General features: G+C 38.4%; 1 protein-coding gene across 2 annotated transcripts in view; it reads left to right on the top strand.

The window, feature by feature from the left end:
* The window catches only part of PLPPR5 (phospholipid phosphatase related 5), a 120,881-nt gene that overhangs the window by 45,685 nt on the left and 49,220 nt on the right, over nucleotides 1-25,976 (top strand). For both annotated transcript variants that reach the window (XM_032247960.1, XM_032247959.1), the window contains exons 2-3: nucleotides 1,735-1,867; nucleotides 5,082-5,332. In XM_032247960.1, the coding sequence (XP_032103851.1) occupies nucleotides 1,735-1,867; nucleotides 5,082-5,332 (384 nt within the window). The remainder of the gene's footprint in view (nucleotides 1-1,734; nucleotides 1,868-5,081; nucleotides 5,333-25,976) is intronic.

The raw sequence follows: 25,976 nt of genomic DNA, 5'->3' as shown, positions 1-25,976 counted from the left end.
CAGCCATTACGTGCAGAGCCGGTCAGCTCATGAAGTGGAGTGGATGATGCATTGTTAGAATTTGGAACATTCTGTGGCAAGGCAGACCCAGAAGAAGCCGAATCTGAAAACCCAGAAAGCATCATCATAGTAATTTCTTTCAAGGTACAGTGAAGAGGAGGTGGGACATGAGAAAAAGTTATTCAGAAAGAGAGATAAGGTAGCAAAAAACAGTTCATCTTCTTGTAAGATTCTCCAAATACTCATGAAAAATAATTCTTGTGTATCCTTTGGCTGGATGAACTGTTTCATCACACATCTGCTCTACTTCACCAATGACAGAGTTAAAATTCAAGAGAAATTTGGAAGTTCTTATCTCTCCCAGTTCAATCCAGTCTAACAAAATAGGCAGGACTAGTCTCTCTTGATTTACAATGTCTTCTGATTTAACATTGAACCCCGGCCTACTTGGAAAAAGAAGTATAGTAAGAAGAAAGGAAAAGGAGAGAGAAAGAAGGATGGAAATGAAGAGATGTCTCATAATTCTGTTGTTCACACTAGGGTAAAAGTAGGTCAAATACCTAATCTCCTGTAACCTCCTTCTCAACCTCACACTTTCTATTTTGAATAACTTATAATCATAGATATTACTTTTCATAGAGACCCCAAAAGCATTCCTCCAGGGAATGTCAGGGACTCCCTGTGTAGCATGTTAATTAAGCTTGACAAGAGGTAATAAAAGCAAACCTCACAATGACAACTTAGTAGACACATTATTGGTTCCAGTTTCTTTTTCTCTTAATCTTATTTCTCATGCTATTGTTCATAGCATTTAATGGAGTCAGAAATTTCTGCTTGGTTTCTGACTTGCCTTAAAAGAAACACATTATTTAACCTCCGTAAATCTCCATTTCTTCATCTATAAAATGGAATAATAATACTTGCTGTAATACTTTGCTGGGTGATTTTGAGGACTGTGTATAAAAATCACTACCAATGGCACAAATACCAATGCAAGGCCAGGTCCTTTAATAAGTCAGCAGAGTAGAGCAAAGCATCTGTAACACAACCTTGTCCCTCTTGCCAGCACTTGGTCAATTCACTTGTGTTCCAAGTCTTGGTGTTCTTTACTTGTAAAAAGGGTAGGATGCTATTCCTAGTTTCATATGGTTTTAATGAAGATCAAAATAACATTTATACTAAAGTATAAGTAATATATTAATTATGACAATTCCTAGTAATGTCTCAGAACAGGAGGTTCTCAAGGTCAAATGTGCAGATTTATTTTTCTTATTTATTAAAGTATTAATATGATTTTAAATTAGTATGTGTGTATCAAATGCTTTAAAAATATTTGCATGGAGAATCTGTTGTGACTTCTCTAGCAGAGTCAAATTTAAACAAAACACAGTCACTTAAAGTAATAAAGCATGGAATTTAATTACACACCAAAAATAAATGAGTATTTCCTTTAATATTTTTGTATATTTTATTTTTTAAGACTTTCAGAAAACAAAACTGTCTATTTTTATTCATAATTTTTCAGTATGGTACTTTCTGGAATTGAGAAAAATATGGTTTACATACATAGGGACAAGTGTGTAATCAAAGGATCTAGATAATCAATTATGGCTCTGTTTTACATTGAGATTATCAGCATTCAAAAGAGCTCCATTTTAAAATTTAAAAATAAAAATGTTTTATATTTGTACTGGTTAAATTCTAATATTCCTTAATCTTTGATTTTCTTTCAAGATAATAGTTGGAGAGACTGCTGTCTTTTGCCTACAACTAGCCACAAGGGATTTTGAAAACCAGGAAAAAACTATTCTAACTGGAGACTGTTGTTATATAAACCCACTGGTGCGCCGAACTGTCCGATTTCTTGGTATGTGTTCATTAAATTACTTTTATTATTTCTGAATCAGTGTTTGTGCATAAGTTAACCCTTAAAATGACTCACATTTTAACTGTATGCAAATATTAGGTTGTTTTTTTTTTTGAAATGTCTTAGTTTACTTTTAAAAATAAACAATACACACTGTTGGGTGACAGGTTTATCAAAATCCCAGACATTACCACCAAAGAACATGCATGTAACCAAACACCTGTTTCCCTAAGATCTGCTGATATAAAAAAATAAATTAAAAATTAAAAAAAAAATTACAGACTACTTTCTCTTTAATATTGCAAGATCCCATGTTAGGATGGCATTTCCACATTCCTTTAAGGAAGAAAGAACACCACATTTGGATGGTTCAGATTCTTTAAGAACCAAAGATTACATGACTACTGTGTTTATGAAAATCTTTGAGCAATACTTAGTGGGAGGGTAGTGATAATCCAGGTAGGTTGTTGAACATCACGAAAGACAAGAAAAATAGCTTGGTAAGTAGAACAAATGTAACACTCCATGCACTATTTCTAAGTTGATTTTTATATAACTAAAAACATATTGAGGATTTTATTAGAGGACAAGATTCACTAATAATTTAACTTTCAATCTCAAATACTAGCAATAATCAGTATATGCATGATTGAATTATTGAAAATCATTTTAATTCAATAGGAACTTAGCCTAGACACATTATTTAACTGACTCAATAAAATTTAATATAAATGTTTCCTGGATTTATCAGATAAAATAAGCATATCTGTATATACTAAATGCCATTTAAGATAAATTTTTATTAGTATTAAGAGATACATTAAAGATAATGTAACTCTTCAACATATTTCTCATATTGAAGGGATCAGGATGAAGACTTTGAAGATAGCATGCATATATCACCTAATCTATCTGTAAACCCATTAAAGACTAGCCAAATGCCATCAGGCTTTTGGATCTCTCTGAAGACGAAAGGTCTTCATATCCAAGACTGTTCTTTTTACTGACATCAAGTTATGTATCTCCAAAGCCCTCATTTATCCTGTTGAAGGGGCAACTTTTATATGAAACCTTACAAGTTATTTTTTCACATCTGTCAATACTGTGTTCTTGACTAATTTCTTCTTGTATAAGCAATATACAACCATATGCTCACAATTAAAAGTATTTAGAGAAATTGATGCTTTCCTAAATACTGTTAAGCAAATTACACTGTGCCTATTGAAGTAAAATATTTTTCTTCATTTGCACACATATTTCTAAAGAATATTTGGTTCCAAGTACAGTATGCTTTTAACTCTCTACATGCTTCTTCTAATATGATTTTATAAAATATGAAAGCCTTATTTGTTTCTTGTTCACTTATGATTTGGATGTTTCTAACTATAATAAAGTGGAAGCATGGAAGCGAAGCATTACTGTGTAATAGCACATCACTCTTTATAGTGACTTTATTCTTTAGGTCAGTGGAATAGATACACTCATAAGATCCCAGTTTAATAATTATCTTTGTAGTCAACTACAGTATTAGCCTTGGGCCTGATGGACTGATGTTTTAATTTGAAAACTCATTTGGGGACTTTAAAGTGTCAAGATACATTGCCACATTCTTATCAAATATTTCAATCTATTATAAACAGGAAAACCCATTACACCAAACAGCGTGCATTTCAAAGGCATACAAATGAAGAAGACGTGTAATTTAGGTTCCCGTGCTTGGCCATGAGATTTTGGAAGGAGAGCTTTTATTGAGCTCAGTTCTCTTTAATTTCTCTGTCTCTCTCAAATTTCTGATTTTGATTACCTTTACTTTGTATGACTCATAGAATGCTGGTGAGATGTTCAGAAAGGGCTTCTTATTGTTTTCTTTTAGAATTTTTAGATTAAGAGAGAACTAATATATTTGTTTCTTTTCCATTTGTACACACATAGAGTTTTGCTGTGTGGGGGTTTTTGTGTGTCAACCTTTTGCAAACATATATAATATTTTAAAAGAACAGCCATGCATCTAATACTGGCAAATTATTTGATCCGGTATAAATTTTATAGTGATATACTATACAACAGTCAATAATGATGAAAAGGCTTGGGACACAAACAATCCAGAAATATATGACCAAAAAGAAAAACATCTAATATTGTAGCATAAGTATATGACATTTTAATAAATCAATACTTTTAGAAGTATTACTTTGGGATAGTTTTAAAAGGTCCTATTGGATTTTATTCTCCAAATTATAAAAGGATGAATTTCTTTTCATCATTACCACATCCTTGAAAATTGTAGCTGTATGTTTAATTGAAATTAATGCCAAAAAATTATTTTACCTGTACAACAGAAAAATAAGTTTTAACAATAATGACCGATGACATTAAATTTAGAAAATGTTTTTGGTATTCAAGTAAATTGGCAACTTCCTTACAAAAGGAGGAAAAACATCTATGCACTCAGTTTTATATCTTCAGATAACCAAAGCAAATAAATTTGAAGACTATAAAGATAATTAATAACCTATAATTTGGATTGTCTTGTTACTAAATAGTCCAAATTGGATCAATTGAAAACCAGTCCATAAAAGATAAGGTGGAACTAAATTACTAGCTGTTCTGTGACTTTAAAAAATTTATTTCTGAAGGCATTGTAGAGATTACTCTGAAAGCATTCTGCCTTACTTAAGATTTTCCACATTTAATTGAAAACTGATGGCACAGGTTTTACTGCTAATTGGCACCTCCAGCAGCATTAACATCAGTCTCAGAGTAAGAGCCATAACCAAAGAGAGACAACTGCTTTGCTTTCTGTTAGTGAGATAAAAAATATTTTCAAAAATAGGGAAAAAATAAAATTGCTAATGTTAGTAGAACATGATAGACTCTACCCTTTCAAGGAACACATGGACTCTATGAAACAATTGCATTACCCAGGGTCTGAGAATAAATGTTCTTATTTTTTCTTATGTCCTATAAACCTGCCATGCACAAAACCCAGTAGACAGCTCAATATGTTAAATAATTTACCACTTCCACCACTCCCAGAAAGCCAGGGAAAGAAATGGAGAGGAATAAAATGAAAGGAACTATGTGTATGGAATATTTTATAGTTTCTAAAACATTTTCATTTTGGTTTATTATAAACTGAGATTCAAACACACACACACACACACACACACACACACACACACACACAGTTAAAATTATTTGTTTTCTTCCCCAGGAATTTATACATTTGGACTGTTTGCTACAGATATCTTTGTAAATGCTGGACAAGTCGTCACAGGAAATCTGGCCCCACATTTCCTTGCCCTGTGTAAGCCCAATTATACAGCACTTGGATGTCAGCAGTATACACAGTTCATCAGTGGGGAAGAGGCCTGTACCGGCAACCCAGATCTCATCATGAGAGCAAGAAAAACCTTTCCATCCAAAGAAGCAGCTCTCAGCGTCTATGCAGCTATGTATCTGACTGTAAGTAATGATTATAAATTTGTTGTCTTAGTCTGTATTACTGTTAATTCTTCCAATCTAGAAATTATTTTTCCCTGCCATAATGAAAGTCACTTAAAACACATTAATATCTTTCTATAAGCCATTTAATCTATTTTTAATAATAGCTATTTGTACTCTGAACAAAATTAAGTCAGTTGACTCTCATGAGATTGTGTGGGTAGTTGGTTGTATTGAAAAATATAGCCATTAACATTTCTATTTGAGAATATGTTTGTCTTTATATTAAACAGGACTTAGTGGAAACAAATTTGTTCTGTAGCATTCCCCATGAACTTGTAATAGCACAATTAAGAGAACTGCTTAGGCCTCTTAGCTCCCTACCCAAGCTCTCATAGTCCCTGCTGGGGGTGAAAGGGGTACTCATTTTTTCTAGAAACCACTATTGTTACTGGCAACTGTATCATCACCATATCTCAATTAGTGTTTAACGTTTTCTCATAGAACTAACCAAAGTGTCCTTAGAAATCTATATATTTTTTCTTTAGTTTTGAGTATTGTCCATTATCTTAGTGGTAAGAGCCAGGCCCCAATGCAGCTATCCTAGGACCTTTAGATGGGAGTGGTGAGTACATTACCTATATACAGAAGGACAAAGAATTACAGCCTTGACAGGCAGCTCTTGTCCCCAGCAATGGTACCATCAGCCTCTCCCTCTTCACAAGAACGTGCCTTGCAGCTCAGGAGGTGGACTCCAAAAGTGTTCTCTGTAGGCTTTTCCACAAACTCCAGTAAGATCAGATAATTTTTTTTTTAGACAGAGTCTCTCTCTGTAGCCCAGGTCAGAGTGCAGTGGCACTATCTCGGCTCACTGTAACCTCTGCCTTCCAGGTTCAAGCAATTCTCCTGCTTTAGCCTCTCGAGAGGCTGAGACTACAGGTGTGTGTCACCAAACCCAGCTAATATTTGTATTTTTAGTAGAGATGGGGTTTCACCATGTTGAAACCAGGCTGGTCTCAAACTCTGACTTCAAGTGATCTGCCCGCCTCAACCTCTCAAAGTGTTGGCATTATAGGCATGAGCCGCTGCACCTGAACAGGTCAGAGAATTTAAATATCTTCTGGGGTTATCATTCCCAGTGGTGCCCAATCTACTTTCCTCCAATTTCAGCTCATTAACAAGAGATCTATAAAGTCGCCAGGACCAGTTTGAAGCCAAATTTGATTATTTCTAATGACTTGGAAAAACTTGGAATTATTCTTTTACCCTTAGGGAACTATTTTATAATGGAAATGTTTTCAATACAATCATGTTATTTCTAAAAGCAGAGAGAATATATGGAATACCCTGTGACATCTCTACTTGAGATTGCAAATAAAGATTACTAAATAGAAGGACAATTTAGGAAGGGAAATAACAGATTACTCATAACATTTACAATGGCAGGATAATTTTAGAGTATACATTTTAATTTTTTTTTTCAGATGAGGTTTTTTTTGCTCTTGTTTCCCAGACTGGAGTGCAATGGCATGACTTCAGCTCACTGCAACCTCCACCTCCCAGGTTTAAGTGATTCTTCTGCCTCAGCCTCCCAAGTAGCAGGGATTACAAGAATGCACCACTATGCCTGGCTAATTTATATTTTCTGTAGACATGGTGTTTTCACCATGTTGGTTCAGGCTGGTATCAAACTCCTGACTTCAGGTGATCCACCTGCCTTGGCCTCCCAAAGTGCTGGGATTGCAGGTGTGAGCCACCACCCCTGGCCGCATTTTAACATTTTTAAAGTTTGTAAGCCAAGTTAATTCTATCCCTCACTGCCTGAACATTTTTTAAATTCCATCCAGAAGCTTTTTATGGAGTCAAGGATTCTTTCCTTAATCCAATCCTATCGATTGTCCCTTCCACTGCTTCCCAACTTTTCTAAAGTTTGTCTGTTACGACGTTCTTCTTGCCATCTCACTGTGCCCCGGAACTCTGTTCTTTCAATTTCCCCTGTTTTCTTTAATCCATCTTCACATTCTAAGGTACCTCTAGGCCTGATATGAAGTATGCTAACCCATGCATATTCTTTCCTATTAAAGAAATTGCTTGACTACATGTTTCAGCTTTACTAGACTATGAAGCACTCAGCCTTAAAGCGGGGATTGAAACTTGAGTGAAACAGAAGTCACAAAATACTTTTCACTCATTGCCATCACATCTAAGTTCGATGTTTATATTTGTATCTGGGTATAAATTGCAAATATATCTATGTATACGTACATGACCAAGCCAATGACAAGAGACAAATTCCAGAATACTCTCTGACCCCAAATACTGTTATACAAATATTTTAATACTAATGGACATTAGACTCAGACAAGGTGTGGTGGCTCATGCCTGTAATACTGGTACTCTGGGAGACCAAAAGGCAGAAAGATCATTTTGGAGTTTGAGACCAGCCTGGGTAACCTAGGACACCCTAACTCTGCAGAAAAAAAGAGAAGGGGAGAAAGATCCTCAGCCAGTGTGGCGTTGCATGCCTGTGGTTCTAGCTACATGAGAGGCCAAGGCAGGAGAATCTCTTGAGTGCAGGAGTTTGAGGTGACAGTGACCTGTGATCACTCAACTACACTTCAGCCTGGGTGACAGAGCGAGACCCTGTCTCTAAAAAAATAAATAAATACGGTAATCCCAGCACTTTGGGAGGCTGAGGCGGGTGGATCACGAGGTCAAGAGATCGAGACCATCCTGGTCAACACGGTGAAACCCCGTCTCTACTAAAACTACAAAAAATTAGCTGGGCATGGTGGCGCATGCCTGTAATCCCAGCGACTCAGGAGGCTGAGGCAGGAGAATTGCCTGAACCCAGGAGGCGGAGGTTGCGGTGAGCCGAGATCGCGCCATTGCATTCTGGCCTGGGTAACAAGAGCGAAACTCCGTCTCAAAAATAAATAAATAAATAAAAATAAATAAATAAATAAAAATTTAAAACACAGTGCATGTTAGATTTTGCTGTGTAACCAATGTTTGCCAGTGGTGGTTCTATAATAATATACTTGGCCCTTTTATTCTGGCAAAATAGTGTTTCAAAGGCATTGCTACAGGAGAAAGTCTTATTGTTTATGCACTAGAAAAATCTTAACATATTGTCTTGGTCCAGTCTACTGGCCACTGGCATGCCTTTGTTTTAGAAACTTCTCAGTTATAAATCATATGTTCTGTCATAAAAACTGGGAAATATTAATGATAGTAATTATTATAGCAAACATTTGTTGAAACTTTACTATGTGCCAGGCACCAATTGCTTTACTTTTACTAACTTATTTAATACTTTTCTAATTCCCTTGTATTTTTAAGTTATTTACCATAATTATTGATTTAATAATTGATTATTTGTGATGATTTATTGAATCCTCATTTTCTTAAAGTATGTGATATTATTTTATCCATTTTATATAAATGAGGAGACTCAAAAAGTGAAGTACCTTTCTTGGATCCACAGAACCACAAATTTTTTGGTGGCTGTTTTTCTGAATGTTCCAGAGAAGGAAATATTATATTATTTTAGCCTTAGTGTGTGCATCTGCAGGTGAATTCTTTCCTGCAGAATCTCAGCATCCAGTAAAGTGTAAAGCCAAAGGTGCAGATGGTAGATTCATTTAGAGCAAAATCCCTTAATAGACACTCCAACGCTGGGAAATATTCTACCATTACACGTTGGTTCAGACTACAAGCTAGGATTCCTCCTTGTAATTACATTGATGAGTACCTCTGTCTTTTTAACAATAGAATCTGTTCCCTGCTGTTTCTCTCTCTCTTTCCCCACCCCTCTGTGTGTGTGTGTGTGAGTGTGGGTGGCTGCCATGGCAACTCTGAATATAACTCCTGCTGCAAATGTAAGCCTTAGAGTCAGGCTTTGCTGTTATATTTGAGCTTACATACAAATATATTTCTTCCCACTTTCAATAGAGACACCTTGGGACAACTTTATAATAGAAATACTGGGGTGTTCAAACTAATGCAATCTCATGAAATGCTTGCCAGTAAATAGTAGAAAACAGCCATATATCCAATATCCTCTGTGGAAATGGTCTTATGACTGTATTTAGTTAAAGGCATATTTATTTAATTTGATGTTGGTGTTATAAACATACATAAATGCATAAATAAAAGTCAATGAGCCCTGTTATGGAGTATGTAAATAAGAACTGAGAAATATGTTTTTGATGCTTCTTTATGTGGATTAGGAAATAAAATTAAAGAATTTGAACTCTCCCTTAGCATCTGACTTTAATTAAGGCTTTGGGGATAAGTTGATCATGGAGCTTAATTTTGCTTTACTGAGAACTTTCAGGAATTAAAAAAGCCCTATTTCTATTTTTGGAAGTACTGAAAAAAATTGTTTGGGTTATTTAACCCTCAGTCATTGATATTTATAATTCAGTGTTCAGTGACATTAGAATATTTATATTTGTCTTTGTGCTATTACTTTTCATATAAGTGGGCAAAGGCTTTTCAATTGAAAGCAAATGAACTTCAAGGTTGAGAATGAAAAATTATGTTTGATGAATTTCCAGTTAACCTCATAAATTGTCTAAACAGACAGACATGAAATGACCTCCTTGGGTCACTTCCAATTCTGACCTTAGGATTTTTGAAAATGTCAAGGAAAAAAGGGTCCGTTACATTTATTGGCCTCTGTTTCTATTAAGTGTTGCTGCATCCTAAACCACACTGAACCATCAAACAGCAACAATCTGTTACCTCAGGATACACAGGGCTGAGTTGCAGTTTTCCTGCTAGTCAAGCCTTGCTTCTCTAATGGGACACATTCAGCTAATCAGAGATCTGGGGTTTGGGCTCAGCTGAGACAGTGCAAATAGCTGGGCCTCTCTCCTTCTCAAGAGGGCTTTCTCTCAAGGGTCATCTTCCCTTATGACATCTCAGAGCCACCTTCCAATCAAGTAATGACCCAAGCTGCAGGGTATCTTGAGACTTAGGTTCCTAGGCTTGTTACACATCTCTGTCACTGTATTTTATTGTCGAGAGAAATCACAAAGCCAGCTCAGATTGTTGGGGTTAGAGAAATAGATTTTACCTAGAGATGGGAGGTATACCAAAGTCAGATTGTAGTGAGGAGTATATATACTGGGATAGGAAGAATTTCTGGCATTAAACAATTGACCCCAGTCTTTTCCCAGAATACTGGTGGAAACTCTAAAATATCATTCCCTCTTTCCCCCTCCTCATTGGTGGCCAGTCGTTGGCATTATCCAACTCTCTCTTCCCACACAGCCACCTTTTATAATAAGCTCACAAAGTCCCACGCACAACAGCCACTGCTTACAGGCTGCTGAGACAAGGGTTAAATAAACACAATCCACTGGTGTCTGTTTTCCCCACTCTGCTTTTGAGACTTATTATCTACTTCTGTATAGGTGGGTGACCCAGCCCTCATTCGGAGGTATAAGGATTCACGGAGTGCATGTCATTATACCTGTAGCAGGTGATTTCATGAGACTGGCCAGGGATTGTGTTTGGAAGAGAAACAATAGGGTGAGCAAAATGAAAAGCTCCAGGCTGCCATCGTATACTTGTTTTCACTGGCAAATGAGCTCTAGCTGCTATCAAAAGTGATTCCTTAAAGCTCCCTGCTTAGGAATAATGTACTGCTGAAATGTATAGGGTCCCTGTGCTCTAAATTTCAAACGAGCAAATTTGATGAAGTGTCTACTGTATAATACATCAAAAATATTTACTGAGCATGCACTCATAATGTGACTGCTGTACTATTACTGTGACTGCTGGTGCCATGACCACTATTATTAGTCAATTGATGTTTCGCCTATTAGCCTTCAGCTAAGTGTTATTGATGTAGGTGGAGGACAGTACAAAAGACATGGCAAAGCACCCACTGGGTTCCAATATTTTCACTACCATGGACCCCTTTCATTATTAACCCTGTCTCCCTTTCCCTACACTCCTCCATGAACTGCATGTTTTAAAATCATTAAACACTTTTTAAATCTTTAAAATATGATCCCATTCCATCTTAGGCCCAGATATTAAATAACTGCTCATAATCATAAAATATAATAATGATGTTTTGCAGTTATACACATGCAATTATTAAAATGGCTTGGATGATAATAATTAAGTAAATGACTAAACACCTGGGACACTCTGCATCCTTACCTTAATTTTACTTGGCTTCTGTAAAAGACACTTATATTTGGGTATTTTGTGATTGACATGTGGCTTTATAATGGTGTCTGGTTCTTCAGTCACATCACAGAAACTCCCGTGTCTTCAGCAACCGCTAACAACATAAGATCACCAGTGTTGCCAAATGATTTAGCGTATTCCCAGCCAACTCAAAGAACATTGACGTTTTAGTTAATGCATGTGAGCTTATTATGGGTAAATATAGTACTTGATTAGGCTCTTTGAAATATTGAAAAATGTGTCATAAAATTATATTTATGTGTCTGGGGTCTCTTAGATGTTAGCAAACATAGGCTTGGGGACTGCTGATAGGATCTTGAACATTCTAATTAAAAAAAGAGGACTTTCTATTCTAGAACAATATAAGATAGGGCTGTATTACGGCTTCCCAGGACCCTAGGTACTTGTGCCTTCATGGGCCCCTTCCGCTATAAACAAAATTAAAAATGATATTTTACAACTGTATTTCTATAAAAATAATATATGAATATTTTACATTAAATATTTTCTTTCACCTAAAAATTCACATTTACCTTCTGCTTCTAAAACAAGTTGTGATATTTTCACAGGTCCTTCAAAGTGTCATGGGCCCTAGGTACTGTGCTTACTGTACTGCTGGATTAGTCTGTCCTGAGGAGGGTGTATTACATAAAGTTCTCAATGGAATATGATTGTTAGAGTATCTGCCAATGACAAGTCCCACAGTGTTCAGGAGAGATGAGGTCCTGCTAGCAAGCATCACAAGAAGTGCTTCAGAGGAGAGTGGTACTTTGGGTGAGTCTTCAAGATGGACATGATTTGGATAGGGGAAGAAGAAGTGTCCCAGGGAAGGGCAATAAATAGCAGGAGCAAAGGCAAAGAACAAGAAACACTGAAACAATCAGAAACAAGTAAGGGGGAACCTCAGCACAGAGGCGTAGATGGGGAACTGTGGAACTTAAGGATTAGCAAGAGTGACTAAATCAGGAAGACTTTGTAAAGCAACCTGAGGCTTTATGATTTGAATTAATAAGCAATGTGGAGCCGAGAAATGACATTACAGAAGCAGTGCTTCAGAATGGTTGTGTTTGCTTCAATTCCATAAATATATATTGAATATGTAGAATGCATCAGGTCTCTACATACTGATATAAACTCCTTCTGGAGCTTAAAAATGGTCTGGTAGAGAGTAATGAGAGAATTAAAATTGAAAGAAACTAAAAGCAAAGGAAAGCTTTTAAGAAGATCATCACAGAATCTCGGGCATAAAATCAAAATCCTGAGACAGAATCTCGGGATTTGGATTTGGATTTGGATTTGGATTTGGATTTGGATTTGGATTTGGATTTGGATTTAGCTGGTTTCCCTAAGATTGGGAGCCCTCATACTGATGCGACTAGGACCAGATGAAATGAAATGAAATTCATAGTTTCTGAGGGATGGAATAAGCTAGGACTCTGTGAGCTGCCAAGCCAGAGCCACGGCAGGGTGAGCACGGATTGGAGCTGCTAGGGAATCTCTAAGCACTCTCTGCTGAAGCACAGGAATAAGCGCATCAGATCTAGACCTCGAGCCAGTACTGCAGTGTACACCTCAGAGTTTCTAAACCATCATGAGGTTGTACACTGTGGCTAAATGTGGCCGAGTTCATGGGCCAGCTTTTCTGCTGTTTTGTTGAAAACCCATGTCCCAGTTACCATTTATTGAAAAGTGGCTGTGGGCCTAGCATCACAGTCGTTACTTTACCTTATCTCTTTATATGGTTAATTCTTTAGAGTGCCTGAAATGAAAATATGGCTGTCTTTATTTTATAGGTAACAAAACTGAGACTACGAGAAGCTAGTTAACGTGTCCAGGGTTATTCAGCTCATATGTGTTACAGCCAGAAATGTGACTCAGGCCATTGTGACTCCAAAGTCATTATTTGGTCTTTTACATCACATTGTCTCCTGGGCTGTACACCCATTGAAGAGAAGGCAGCTGAACTTTGAGTTATCCTCAGAGTCCAGTGCCTCACACATAGCAGGTGAAGGAAACTTGTTAGTTGATTTTAATTAAATGTTGCATAATATGAATTAGGAAGATAGTTGAAAATGTGTGTGCTCCAGAAATTCCTGTCTCATGTCCTGTTTTCCAGGTGACCAGGCAGCTCAAGCACTATAAGTCATATAAATAGTCTTGATTATTGGATTTTTGTGGTATTTTTTAAAGTGAATGCATATTTTATTCTTATAATTTTTATATGCTCTGCTCTGCACATCATTTAAGCTGTTAAATAACTTTCCTTTGTAAAGTGACAACTTCTAGGCATTTTTAACTTCTTTACCATATGCAACTATTAACTGCGTAGCAACAAAACTAACCCTGGCAGTGCTTATAGCTGGGTAGAACTCCATGGTAGGAAATGTCACCTTGACAAGGTGGAACAGAACAACAACAACTTATAATGAGCAGCTCTGAATATACGGTCGTTTGATACCCTGGGACCAATATCTCATTTCTGCCAGGCCCGGTAACATGCTCAATTCTGTTTTTCAAAAGACACATAATTATCTGCTGCAGGTGACATGGCCTTATTCCTGGATCCCTGGGGCATACATTGTGATTCCCCCCGTGGAGCCTGCCATAAGCTTCAGACTATGTGTTTTCCCACCACTGACACATCAAGCCCTATAACATCTGCTGGATCACATGGTCCAAGTACCAGGGCTGCTCTCCTCACAGCCTGTACCTGCTGCAGAGCCCTTTCTTGCTTCAGGTCCTAAAGGTATTTAAAGTTGGCAGCTTTTTATGTCACCCAATGTTTTAGTCCATTCAAACTGCTATAACAAAATGTCATAAACTGCATATAACATATAAACAAAAGAAATTCATTTCTTACAGTTTTGGAGACTACAAAGTCCAATATCAAGGCTCTGGTAATTTAGTGTCTGGTGAGGGTCTGCTTTCTGCTTCATACATGGTGTCTACTCACTGTGCCCTCACATGATGGAAGGTAAGAGCTAGCTCTCTGGGCTCTGCTCTCAAAACCTAAGCACCCCACCTCCTAATACCATCACTTTGTGAGTTACGATCTCAACATATAAATTTGTTAGGTGGATACAAACATACAGATAATAGCACTTAGCGTATGAGGCAGAGCAATACTTACTAGTATGGGATGTATTTTTACCAAAACCCAAAATGATCTACAAGGGACTGTGCTTCCTTCTTTGTCGTAGGGATATGAGATGCAGCAAGTGTCTTTTACTTTGGAGGGAATGTCTGGCATGCCTCTGACCACTGGATCCCTTAAATCTTTACTGATGTCATTAGGCCCCTGAATACTGTAGGATTTATCTCCCCAAATCTGGAATGTATGTGTCTTACCAAGGCCTACAGTGTGTAGCCACCTCTTGTTTATCTTGTCTTGTCAGCATGATGTCTTGTATATAAATGATCAATGACATCTAAACTGTGGGACATCCAAACTATCTCTATCTCTTTAGTCTAAGTTATGGCAGAGAGTGGGAGGGTTAATAGAGAATTGACATCAACTGTGATGTAAGGAATTGCCTGTTTCAGGTGAATGTGAACTGTTTCTCATCCTCTTTCTTGAATGAAATTGAAAAGAACCCATTAAATCAATGGCCAATATTAGTTGGTTGAAGATTCAGTGGTCTACGCTTGTTCTTCAGGATCTGTACAGTCTAGTGAATTACATGGAAATAGAAGAATCAGCACTCCTGGATTATTGAGGTCTTAAGAGGTGACATTCAGTCTTCACCATCCTCCCTCCAATAATGCAGTCGTTTTTTATTTATTATCTTGGAGTTTCAGAAGCTTCCAATTGAATTCCCCCAATAAGTAGTTATTCCACTTGTCAAGTACTGTGCATCCCCATTTGTGTACTAATGGACTGAGAAAATGACCCCTGGATATGCTCACAGACTTAGTAGATCCACTATCAGCCAGGCTTTGGCCTGGACTCAATTATCACCTAGGCTTATATGTCCCTACTCTGTCAGCAGGGCAAGATGACACTAATTCAGGTCTCCAGGTATCATTGTCTGCACAGACCCTGTATCCAGTCATCCTCAAAATATCTGGATATTCTTTTTTTCTATAGTGTATGGAAACCTGAATAAATGGCTGTGGGTCTTCTTGAAGAAGGACAGGGAAAATCATTACAATGTATACCTCCTGTAGTGTTTCAGGGTCCTTCCTTCTGGGGACCTAATACCTATTTAGACAAGGAAGTCATTCAGTTTTGGTAACTGTGCAGAGAGTTGAAGTTTTTCACTGGGGCACCCACCTTCAGGTCATACATTCCCAACTTTTGGGGATGAGATATATTAGGTAGCATCATGGCTCCTTGTCTATTTTGCCCCTAAGGGATGTTATGTTCTATAAATCATCTCTAAAACTTTCTGTGTATCAAGCCCCTTTGGCTGTCACTATGGCTTTGTGAATTGTTACGACAGTTGGGACCCACGGGCTTTTGGTAATTAAGCCCAGCACCTGGGCTGTCTTTCTTCAGGGACCCTGTAATCTCTGCTGATATTAAGGCACCCAGCTTTGTGACAGCTTCCCCTAATATCAGCCCTGACCTGCAGAGAAGAGGCAGCACTGAACTTCTGAGTGATGCTGGTGTCCCTCTCACAGGTACACTCTGATGCCTCAGTGAATGGCATGTCCATTCCTCATGGCTAATAATTATCTGGTGGACTTTCGGTTCTCATATGATGTGTACCTTCCAGTAATGCCCACTTCCTGGCGCCTTTTAATTCCTTCCTCTACTTATTTGCCAAGACAATTCAGGAATTTTACCCTCATTCAGATAGGGCTATCACTTTTTCCATGAGTGTAGGAGCCAGCCCGGCAGGGAGTTTTTACCATCCAATGCACTAGAGGTGGAAACCCAGCTCACTGCTCTCCTTACACCAGAATGACACAGTATTTCTTGAATGGAGACTCGAGAAACTTCCTTCGGTGACTGCCACACTGCTTTCACCTAGCTCTAATGCAGAGAGGCTCTAACATGCTAAGGCACAACCAGAGATTAATAGTGTGATATAGTATCTTATCTGATCCTCCCTGTGTTAAATATATTTACATTTTAAGTGCCTTAACATATAGGAAAAAATGTATAGCACTGTAGCCTGGGCATGGTGGCTCACGCCTGTAATCCCAGAGCTTTGGGAGATCACTTGAGGGTGAAACTCCATCTCTACTAAAAATACAAAAAAAAAAAAAATAGCCAGGAATGGTGGTGCACGTCTGTAATTCTAATTACTCAGGAGGCTGAGGCTAGAGAATCGTTTGAACCCGGGAGTTTGCAGTGAGCCAAGATTGTACCACTAAACTCCAGCCTGAGCAATGGAGCAAGACTTTCTCTCTCTCTCTCTCTCTCTCACCTGTAATTGTAGCTATCAAACTCCAAACCGAGGAGATTTCTTGGTACCTCTTCTGTTGTATTACAATAAAGGTTACCTTCTTATAAGCATAGTCTGCTTTGAGCTATTTGTTTCTTTATGCCATTTAAAGAAACTCTTGGAAGGAGAACAAAAGCCTCCAAAGAACAAGTAGAAATCTCTCTGTAATAATACAGCAATTTCAGGTATAAAAATAATTATCGAGTTCTTACTGTGTTAAGTACTTTATGTACAGTATATTTACTGCTTTCTTTGTTCTGTCAAATACATTAATAGGGCATCTTTCTATTACAGAGACTTATGCTATTAACTTTTGTACATTATAGGGAAATATGTTCTCTTTGTACATGCTAAAACTTTCACTATCAAAAAAACAAAACCTACAACCACACAAAAAATTTTCATTAATTCAAGTTACTGTCCATCTTTGAAAGAAATTTCTAGAAAGACTATTTTACACTTTCTCACCTTATGAACCAGTTACGTGGGGTTTGTTCCTTCCACCTCCACACATACACTCAAGTGTGTGCATGCACACACACACACATGCACACTCACTCTCATGAAACCACTTCTCAGACTTCATCCCCCAGATCTTACCAAGAGCCTCTTCAGATTCTTGTCTTGCTAGCCATCTCAGTAGCATTGATACTCTTAATTATTCCCTATTTCAGCTTTTCTTTTTTTAAGATGTTGGAAACATTGTATTCTTCAATTTTGCTTTTCTGCTCATTAAGTGGTGTATTGCAATGTCAGAAAACTGTTATCAGCAGTTATCGAGTTTCTGTTCTAGATCTTTTCCTCCCTGTGTCATCCCTTCCAACAGTGATCTCATCTGTTCCCACTTCCATGCATTTCAAGTGAACCCCACAACTCCTTCATTGACCTTAACCTCTCTCTTCAGCTCCAGATTTTATGCCTAAGTTGAACATATCTCTGGAGTGTCTCATCAACACCTCACTCATAGAATTTCACAAACCAAAATCATGATCTTGCCACTGCTCCCAACCATCTCCTGCTTTTGTGTCTTCTGTTTTGATTATTGGCATTCCTACCCTCCCAGTTATCCAAATCTGAAATATCTGAGTCATTCTCAACTCCTCCCTCTTCCACAACCCTACATCCAAATGTCTGATTAATTCGGTAGGTTCCATATTTGAAATATCTCCAAAATCCAGACTCTTCATACATGTTATCCTACTGGTTGAATTTAGCTTCTTTATATTGTTTGCCTTGACTATTACAGGAGCGTCTCCAATAAGCTTCCTAACATAATTCTTTATCCTTGTCCATTCTGCGCTTTGCCACTGGAGTAACACCCCTAAAGCATGAGTTGTAAGCACTTCTCCCTTTGCAGAAAAAGCTCTCCATAGCCTCCTCTCCCACACCTTCACCTTTCAAGGGTGACACTCCTGCATGTGCCATACAAGGCCTTCTTAGCCTTGGCTAAAAGCTGTCTTCCCTCCAGATATGGACTGAATTGTGCCCTGCCATGATTCATATGTTGAAGCCTTAACCCCTAAGTGATGATATGTGGAGATGAAGCCTTTGGGAACTAATTAGGGTTAGATGAGATCATGAAAGGGTAAGGACCTCATGATGGGATTGTGTCCTTATAAGAAGAGACAGCAGAGAACTTGCTTCCTTACTGTCTCCATCATGTGAGGACACAGCAAGGAGGCAGCATCTATAAGCAGAAAGAGCTCACACCAGAACTCAAGTACCAGCACTCTCATCTTAGACTTCTAGCTTCTAGATCTGTGAGAAAATTAAGCTCTGTTGTTTTTGCCACTCAGGCTATGGCCATTCGTCATGGTGCCCAACATGACTCCCCTCCTTTACTACATAATACCCCCTCTCCCTTCATGTGAACTCAGTCTCTATTAGACTACTTTTGATCACTCTCAGCCACTCGTTCCCACGAGACTATTTGTGCTATTCTCTCAGCCTACATTTCCAGGGCCCCAACCTCCATAATCCCCGATCAAAATTGTATTCACCTTTTTGTGTGTCCATCAGCATTCTCTACAATAAATAATAGAAAATGAGTCAAGTTGATTTAAACAAAATGAGGTGAAAGGAGAGGCTTGAAAATGATGCTCAGGGAAGGAGCAGGAACCAATGCAACCTAAGCAGCCAGAACCACAGCCAAGACCAGACACTAGGAAGAGTGTGCTGAGGATACACGGTTCTGACTGCAGGACCCTGGTGCCGCGGGCACCGGGCACCGCCGCTTCTCCATGCCTCCACCTGCATTGCCACCACTGCGGCTGCCAGTGGCAGGGATGTATCACTTCACCTGCTTCTTTGTATCATTTGTAGAGCATCTGGTTGACTGAGTGTGGATCATGTGCCAGTGGCCATACTCAGATTTTGGTTTAGCTTTGCTGGTGGGATAGAATATATGCTTCCCCTACAGGAGACAATACATGTGGAGAATTTCCCAATCACAAGAAAGGGGTGAGATGCTAAGTAGTGGGAATTTCTTTTTACCTTTGCAACCTCGATTGAAGATGATCTCCTTTTAAAGCTTTGTCTCATTTTTTTATTTAAAATTAACCTGCCCATCTTCACTGGTGCACCTAGCTTATTAGACACAAAAGCAAATCACTTTTAGCATTCCTTTGTCAATATGGAAAAAATATTTTCAGTAATAGTTATGTGATAATAATCATTTATTGATTTATTTAGTTTTAAGAATAGGTAAAGCATATTTTAAAAATATGCTATATATGTACTGTTAAATTTAAAAATTTAAATAGATATTTAATTTTTTAACTTTTATTTTAAGTTCAGGGGTAATGTGCAGCTTTGCTATCTAGGTAAACATGTGTCATAGGGGTTTGCTGTCCGGATTATTTCATCACTCAGGTAGTAAGCCTAGGACCTATTAGTTATTTTTCCTGACCTCTCCCTCCTCTCTACAATAAGCCCCAGTGCGTGTTGTTCCTCTCTATGTGTTCTCTTAGCTCCCACTTGTAAGTGAGAACATGCAGTATTTGGTTTTGGTTTTCTGTTCTTATGTGAGTTTGCTAAGGATAGTGACCGCCAGCTCCATCCATGCTCCTTCAGAGGACATGATCTCATTCATTATTACACCTGCGTAGTATTCTATGGTATATATGTGCCACATATTCTTTATTCAGTCTATCATTGATGGGAATTTAGACTCCAGGCACTGGTGTTCCAATGAACCAGACACAACTGCTGCTTCTTTAATGAGCCCATAGTTGATTCCATGTCTTTGCTATTGTGAGTAGTGGTGCAGTGAACATACACGTGCATGAGTCTTTGTGATAGAATGATTTATAATACTTTGGATATAGAACCAGTAATTTACATTTATGTAAATATATAAATGTATTTTAATTTTAAAGCTATAAATATTCAGTATGCTGGTAAGTATGAACTAAAATTTGCACTTATCCCACAAAAATACTATACTTTTTCTTTGAGACAATCTTGCCCTGTTTCTCAGGCTTCTTAATTATTTGTATATTCCTTACTGCAGCCCTGAACTCCTGGGCTCAACCAATCTTTCCACTTCAGCTTCCCAAGTAGCTGGGATTAAAGGTATGAAGCAACACACCCAGCAAAGATACTGTACTTTGCATTCACACTATTTTATTGTTTTAAGTTTTAGATATGAATAAAAACTCCAGGTGGTCACATAGAGTGGAAGAATTGAAATAGCTCAAGGTATCTTTCTTCATTTTTACAATTACTATGCTATCATGACTTTTTTTCCTTTTTCTTTTCTTTCCTTTTTTTTTTTTTTTCAAATCTACTGTTTAAATGCAGAACCACAGGAGTTGGAGACACTAAATGCACCAAAAGCTACAAATGGTTTCCAACCTCTACAAACTTACTCTTCAGATGAATATAAGTAGCTGAGTCCCATTCTTTGAATTAATTTCCATGTGTAATGCAGTATTTATTAGAGATTATATAGGGAAATTGTGCTTATTTGAAGCTTACATATATATTATTAATTCTCAACAATAGCTGCAACAGTTATTTCAACTTAAATCGGTATTCTGTTTACTATTGCTCCATAACAAGCCAACCCAAACTTAGCATAAAACAACCATTTTACTATGCTCACAGACTCCATAGGTCAGATACTTGAAAAAGGCAAAATGTGGCCATCTTTTCCCTTTTCCATGATGTTTCCAGCCTTAACTGGGAAGATTCAAAGTCTGACTTCAAGGGTGACTTAATAGCCAGGACATGCAATCATCTGAAGGATCGCTCACTCACCTTACTGCACCTGGGCTAGGAGGAGGTGAAGACAGCAGCCTACCCATAGTCTTTTCACATGCCTTGGCTTTCACACAGTGTGGCAGCTCCAGAGAGTGCAGCTTCCTACAAGGCTCCAAGCACCAGTGTTCCAGTGAACCAGGCAAAAATGCATCTTATGAGCTCATCGTGTCACATCTACTGCATTTTCTTGATTACAAGCGAATTACCAAGGCTGCTCAGATTCAGAGGGAGGGGAATTTGACCCCTACCTATTGATAGGGAAGATATAAGGATGCAAGGGGTTAGAGACTGTTACAGCCATCTTTGGAGAATACAGTGTGCCACAACCAACAAAAGATTTGGAGGGCAGGAGTGTGTTATCACTGACACTGTTTAGAATTGCTAGAGCATGGCAACAATAAAGAACAGATAGACATTTAGTAGGTTTTATTGTTGCATCCCCTGATTGCCTGCACCTGGGCACACTGCTGCTATGCTCCACCCTTAGTTTACCACCGCCCATGTTCTGATCTCTGAAGGCCTTGGTAATGTGGCACTTAAAAAGGTTAGCGATTACCCTTGTCCAGTTATCATGTATATATTCCTACCTCATGTAGACTACAAATTCTCTGAGGCTACAGACTTTCTCTGTAGCCATCACAGTGCCAGCCGGAGTGTAAATATAATCCAGACTTAGAAAAATATGTTGATCGAGTCGAACAACAGCCATATATTCAGTGTTCATTATTTGGAAGTAAGACTTTCTAATAGATGCCTTGCCCTTGTCCTCTAATAAATCTATTGTCTCAGTGTATTCTGATGCAGAAAAAATACTCAAGACTTAGAGGCTATGCCTACACAAAGCACTGGATCGATTGTTCTGAATAATAGGTCTAATTCCTTAAATAAAGGAACCATTTGCATTTTATCTGGCAATTCTGTTAGATCCAAGAGAGAGAGTGTGATCCACCTTGACATTTATATAAGACCCCACATATCCTCCCACTAAGCCTCTTCACCACTGCAGCCTCAACTGGGAAAACTTTTAAGTGATCCCATAGTTGGATATACTGCCTGAAGGGGATCCATGCCTATCCTGAGAATAAGGAAGTTTTGCTGCACATCCGTAAACAATCCTAAGCTCCCCTGGCATGGAGGCGGCTGGATTGGATTTGAAGATGCTGGCTGGAGGGCTTCTTGTCCCTAGCTGAGTCTATGGCTGCTCATGGCCATGTCCTCAACATCTTGTACAGCATGGGATCCTTCAGCAGCCCACTTCAGAATGTTCCTCACATACTCTAAAATGTCCTAAGACTTAAGACCTTTTGACTCTTATTTTGTTTCACAAAAGACTACACTGTATTTGTGTGAATAATAAGCAATTTCCTTCTATTTGTGCCAGTACTGTGCTAAGTGCTTTACATAGATTATCTCATTTAACCCCCATAGTCAAATTTCATAGGTACTATTATAATTCTCAAATTAAAGCTGAGAAAACTGAGGCTCAGAGAAATTTAATAACTTGCCCAGAGTCACACAGCTGGTATATGCTGGACACAGGGTCTGAGTCCGGAACGTCTCCCACGTGTACTCTCTCAACATTTTATTCCATCGCCTCCCGCTTGCAGCCAGTAAACTCAGGGTCACATTGGGGTGGGTGCCCCTGCAGAATTCCAGGTCCTTTACCCTGGGCACTTCATTCTGGGTGGCTAACGTCTCTGTAGTTTTTTGGAAGAGAGTGGTCCTCTTCTACTCACATGGCCATGGCATAATGCAGTGTTCTGACACTGCTGGCTTTTTAGTAAAGAGTGAGAGCAAGTAATCAAAGTGCACCTGCCAGATAAGGAGTACTGAAGGAACCACTGCATGTAACGCAAGCATATTTCTTATATTTAACTATTCTTTTTTTTTTTTTTTTTTTTTTTGAGACGGAGTTTCACCCTTGTTACCCAGGCTGGAGTGCAATGGCGCGATCTCGGCTCACCGCAACCTCCGCCTCCTGGGTTCAGGCAATTCTCCTGCCTCAGCCTCCTGAGTAGCTGGGATTATAGGCATGCACCACCATGCCCAGCTGATTTTTTGTATTTTTAGTAGAGACGGGGTTTCACCATGTTGACCAGGATGGTCTCGATCTCTTGACCTCGTGATCCACCCGCCTCGGCCTCCCAAAGTGCTGGGATTACAGGCTTGAGCCACCGCGCCCGGCCTATTTATTCTTAATGGCCCCTGTGTTCTCATATTCCTTGCTATTAAGTTTAACTTACAGTGACACCCACTAATTCAATGGAGCTATTTTTAACAGAGAATCACAGGGACGCTGCACTTGTTCTTGTAATTGGTTTTCCTGATCCTATAAAATTTTCTTATTGGGTACTTTCTATTTCGTGAAGCTCTATGGTATTGATAGCATAAATTGGGGATTATTACAAATATAATTAAAATAAAGAAAATTAAATAGTAAAGGTGAACACTCATATTACCTAGTATGATAAAACTGCTCTCCACTCCCACTTATACAAACTTAGTTCAGACCCTCATTATGGCTTGCCTGGATTGCTCATAAAAATTTTCTAATAACCTCTACTCTTGCTGGTTGAAATTCATTCATTCTTTATATAATTGCCTGCACAACTTCCTAAAATGGAGATTATGACGTGCGGGCCTGGCTTCATGGATGTGTGACCTGGTTCAGGTCCTGTCTCCAGCATATACCAGCTCACACGGGGCCCATGCTCAGGAGGACTCCACGCTTGGTTTAATGTTCTGCTGTCACTATCTTGTAATGTGTAATGATTTTCGAACAACAGGTCTGTCATTCATTTTTATTTTGCACTGGACCCTAAAATTATATACCCAGTTCTATAATATACAATCATGAATCCACCCCCATCTCCATAAAGGCTCTAGAAGCCGTTCTCTGAATTACCTAAGAATTTATGAATGTGGTTTAGAAGCATCTGGACTTTCTGTAAACATCCTTCCACTTTAAACTTTTTTAAAATACTGTGAACCATCAGGTGCTTTACAGATGGAAGGGTATCAAAGACCTAATGTTTACACAAATACCTCAAAAATGATCCAGTGATAATGAATCAAATGTGACATTAATTTTGGTTTGTAGTGTGCTTACTTAACTGTTTGATCAGACACCTCGTTCTGTTGACTCGTACTGACCTGTTGGTCACACACAATTCCCAGTATTTTTCTTCTGTGGTGACCTTTATCTTTTCCTTTACATTAGCATATCTAGATTGTTATTATTATTGATTAGTCATTTTCACTGTCATCAGTTATCTTAGTGTCCAACAAGAGACTTCTAAAAGAGCTCAAAATATATGAATCTTGATTTCATTATATTTTTATGTCAATTTATAACTTCTAGACAACATATTAGAGAAGAAATATAGGTCATAAAACCAAACAATTATAAGTTGGTTAAATTACAAAACATTGAAATAAAAACTGATTCACTTATTAGCCAATTTAACAAATGATTATTGAGCACACAGCAGGTCTAAGAATTTAAAGGCAAAGACATTCAGCCCTTGCTTTGGGGGTGCTTAACACCCAGATGCAGCCAGGAGTAGGAGGCCAAAAACAACTCAACACGACCAATTACATGTTTAATAAGTGCTCTCATGCACGGGCACAGGGTAATGGGGCAGCCAGAAGGCTTTTCAGAGGCAGAAGTGATAGCTAAGGAAGAGACAGTCAGGCAAGGATGGTGGGTGGTTGAGGACTGCATTCATTTTTTAGGGCTGCAAATTACCAAACAGTTGGTGGCTTATAACAGTATAAATTTATTCTCTCATGGTTCTGGAGGCCAGCAATCTGAAAGCAAGGGTTTAGCAGGACTCTGCTCCTTCTGAAGGCTCTAGAGGAGAATACTTCATTGCATCTTCCAGCTTCTGGTGGCTGTGAGTGTTCCTTGGCTTGCGGCAGCATCATTCCAATCTCTGCCTCCACAAGGTTACCTTCGCATGGCCTTTTACTGTGCATTCCACCCTCTTTCTGTCTTTGCCTTTTCTTCTTTCAAGGATACTTCCTATTGGCTTTAGAGCTCACGCTAAATCTAAAATGATCTCATCTTAAGATCCTTAACTAATGACATCTGCAAAGATGATTTTTCCAACTAAGGATTCCCTTCACAGGTTTCCAGGATTAAGTCTTGGATGTAACTTTTTGGGGGCCACTATTTCACCCACTACAGGGAGTCAGGGAGATAACAGAGTAATTCGGAACAAATTATAAGTAGTTTAACATGGCTAGAGCATAGTTTTTGGGAAGGGAGGGATAGGATGAGGCTGAAGAGCAATGAAAGGCCACATCAGGAAGAACTTTTTCCTAATGCTTGGAAGCTGGAACTTTTTTCTGAGTGCAGTGGGAACTTTATACAACTGCTCACCCTTCGGTGAGCTTTCTGTGCTCTTGCTTCTCCCTTTAGGGAAGCGAACTAATGGTGCTTTCCTAGTCCGACTAGAATATTTGTTAGTATTTGCCTAGCACATTTTAAAATATGTTTTATGATTTGTCAAGCTTTTAAAGTTGATATATTTCATATTAGAACTTTACATCTTATTCTTGAAATATGATTGATATGGTGGCCCTGGACTTATGGTCACTAATGCAATAACTGGTTGGAGCTGAGCATTACTCTCCCCTTTAGAAGGCACATGTTCTCATCTGTTGGCCTCAGTTCTCACTCATTCATTGTCTCTTCAACACAAGGCTGGGGCCATTGACTTTATATCACTTTGCCTTTGCTGTTGGTTTTTTCTTTACTGGCACACTTGGTTCATTTATATTATCCGACTTTCCCT

This window comes from Sapajus apella, unplaced genomic scaffold, assembly GCF_009761245.1.
Source record: "Sapajus apella isolate SASKATOON/1434 unplaced genomic scaffold, GSC_monkey_1.0 scaffold64, whole genome shotgun sequence".
Lineage (NCBI taxonomy): Eukaryota > Metazoa > Chordata > Mammalia > Primates > Cebidae > Sapajus > Sapajus apella.
This window is presented reverse-complemented; position numbering and strand designations above follow the sequence as displayed.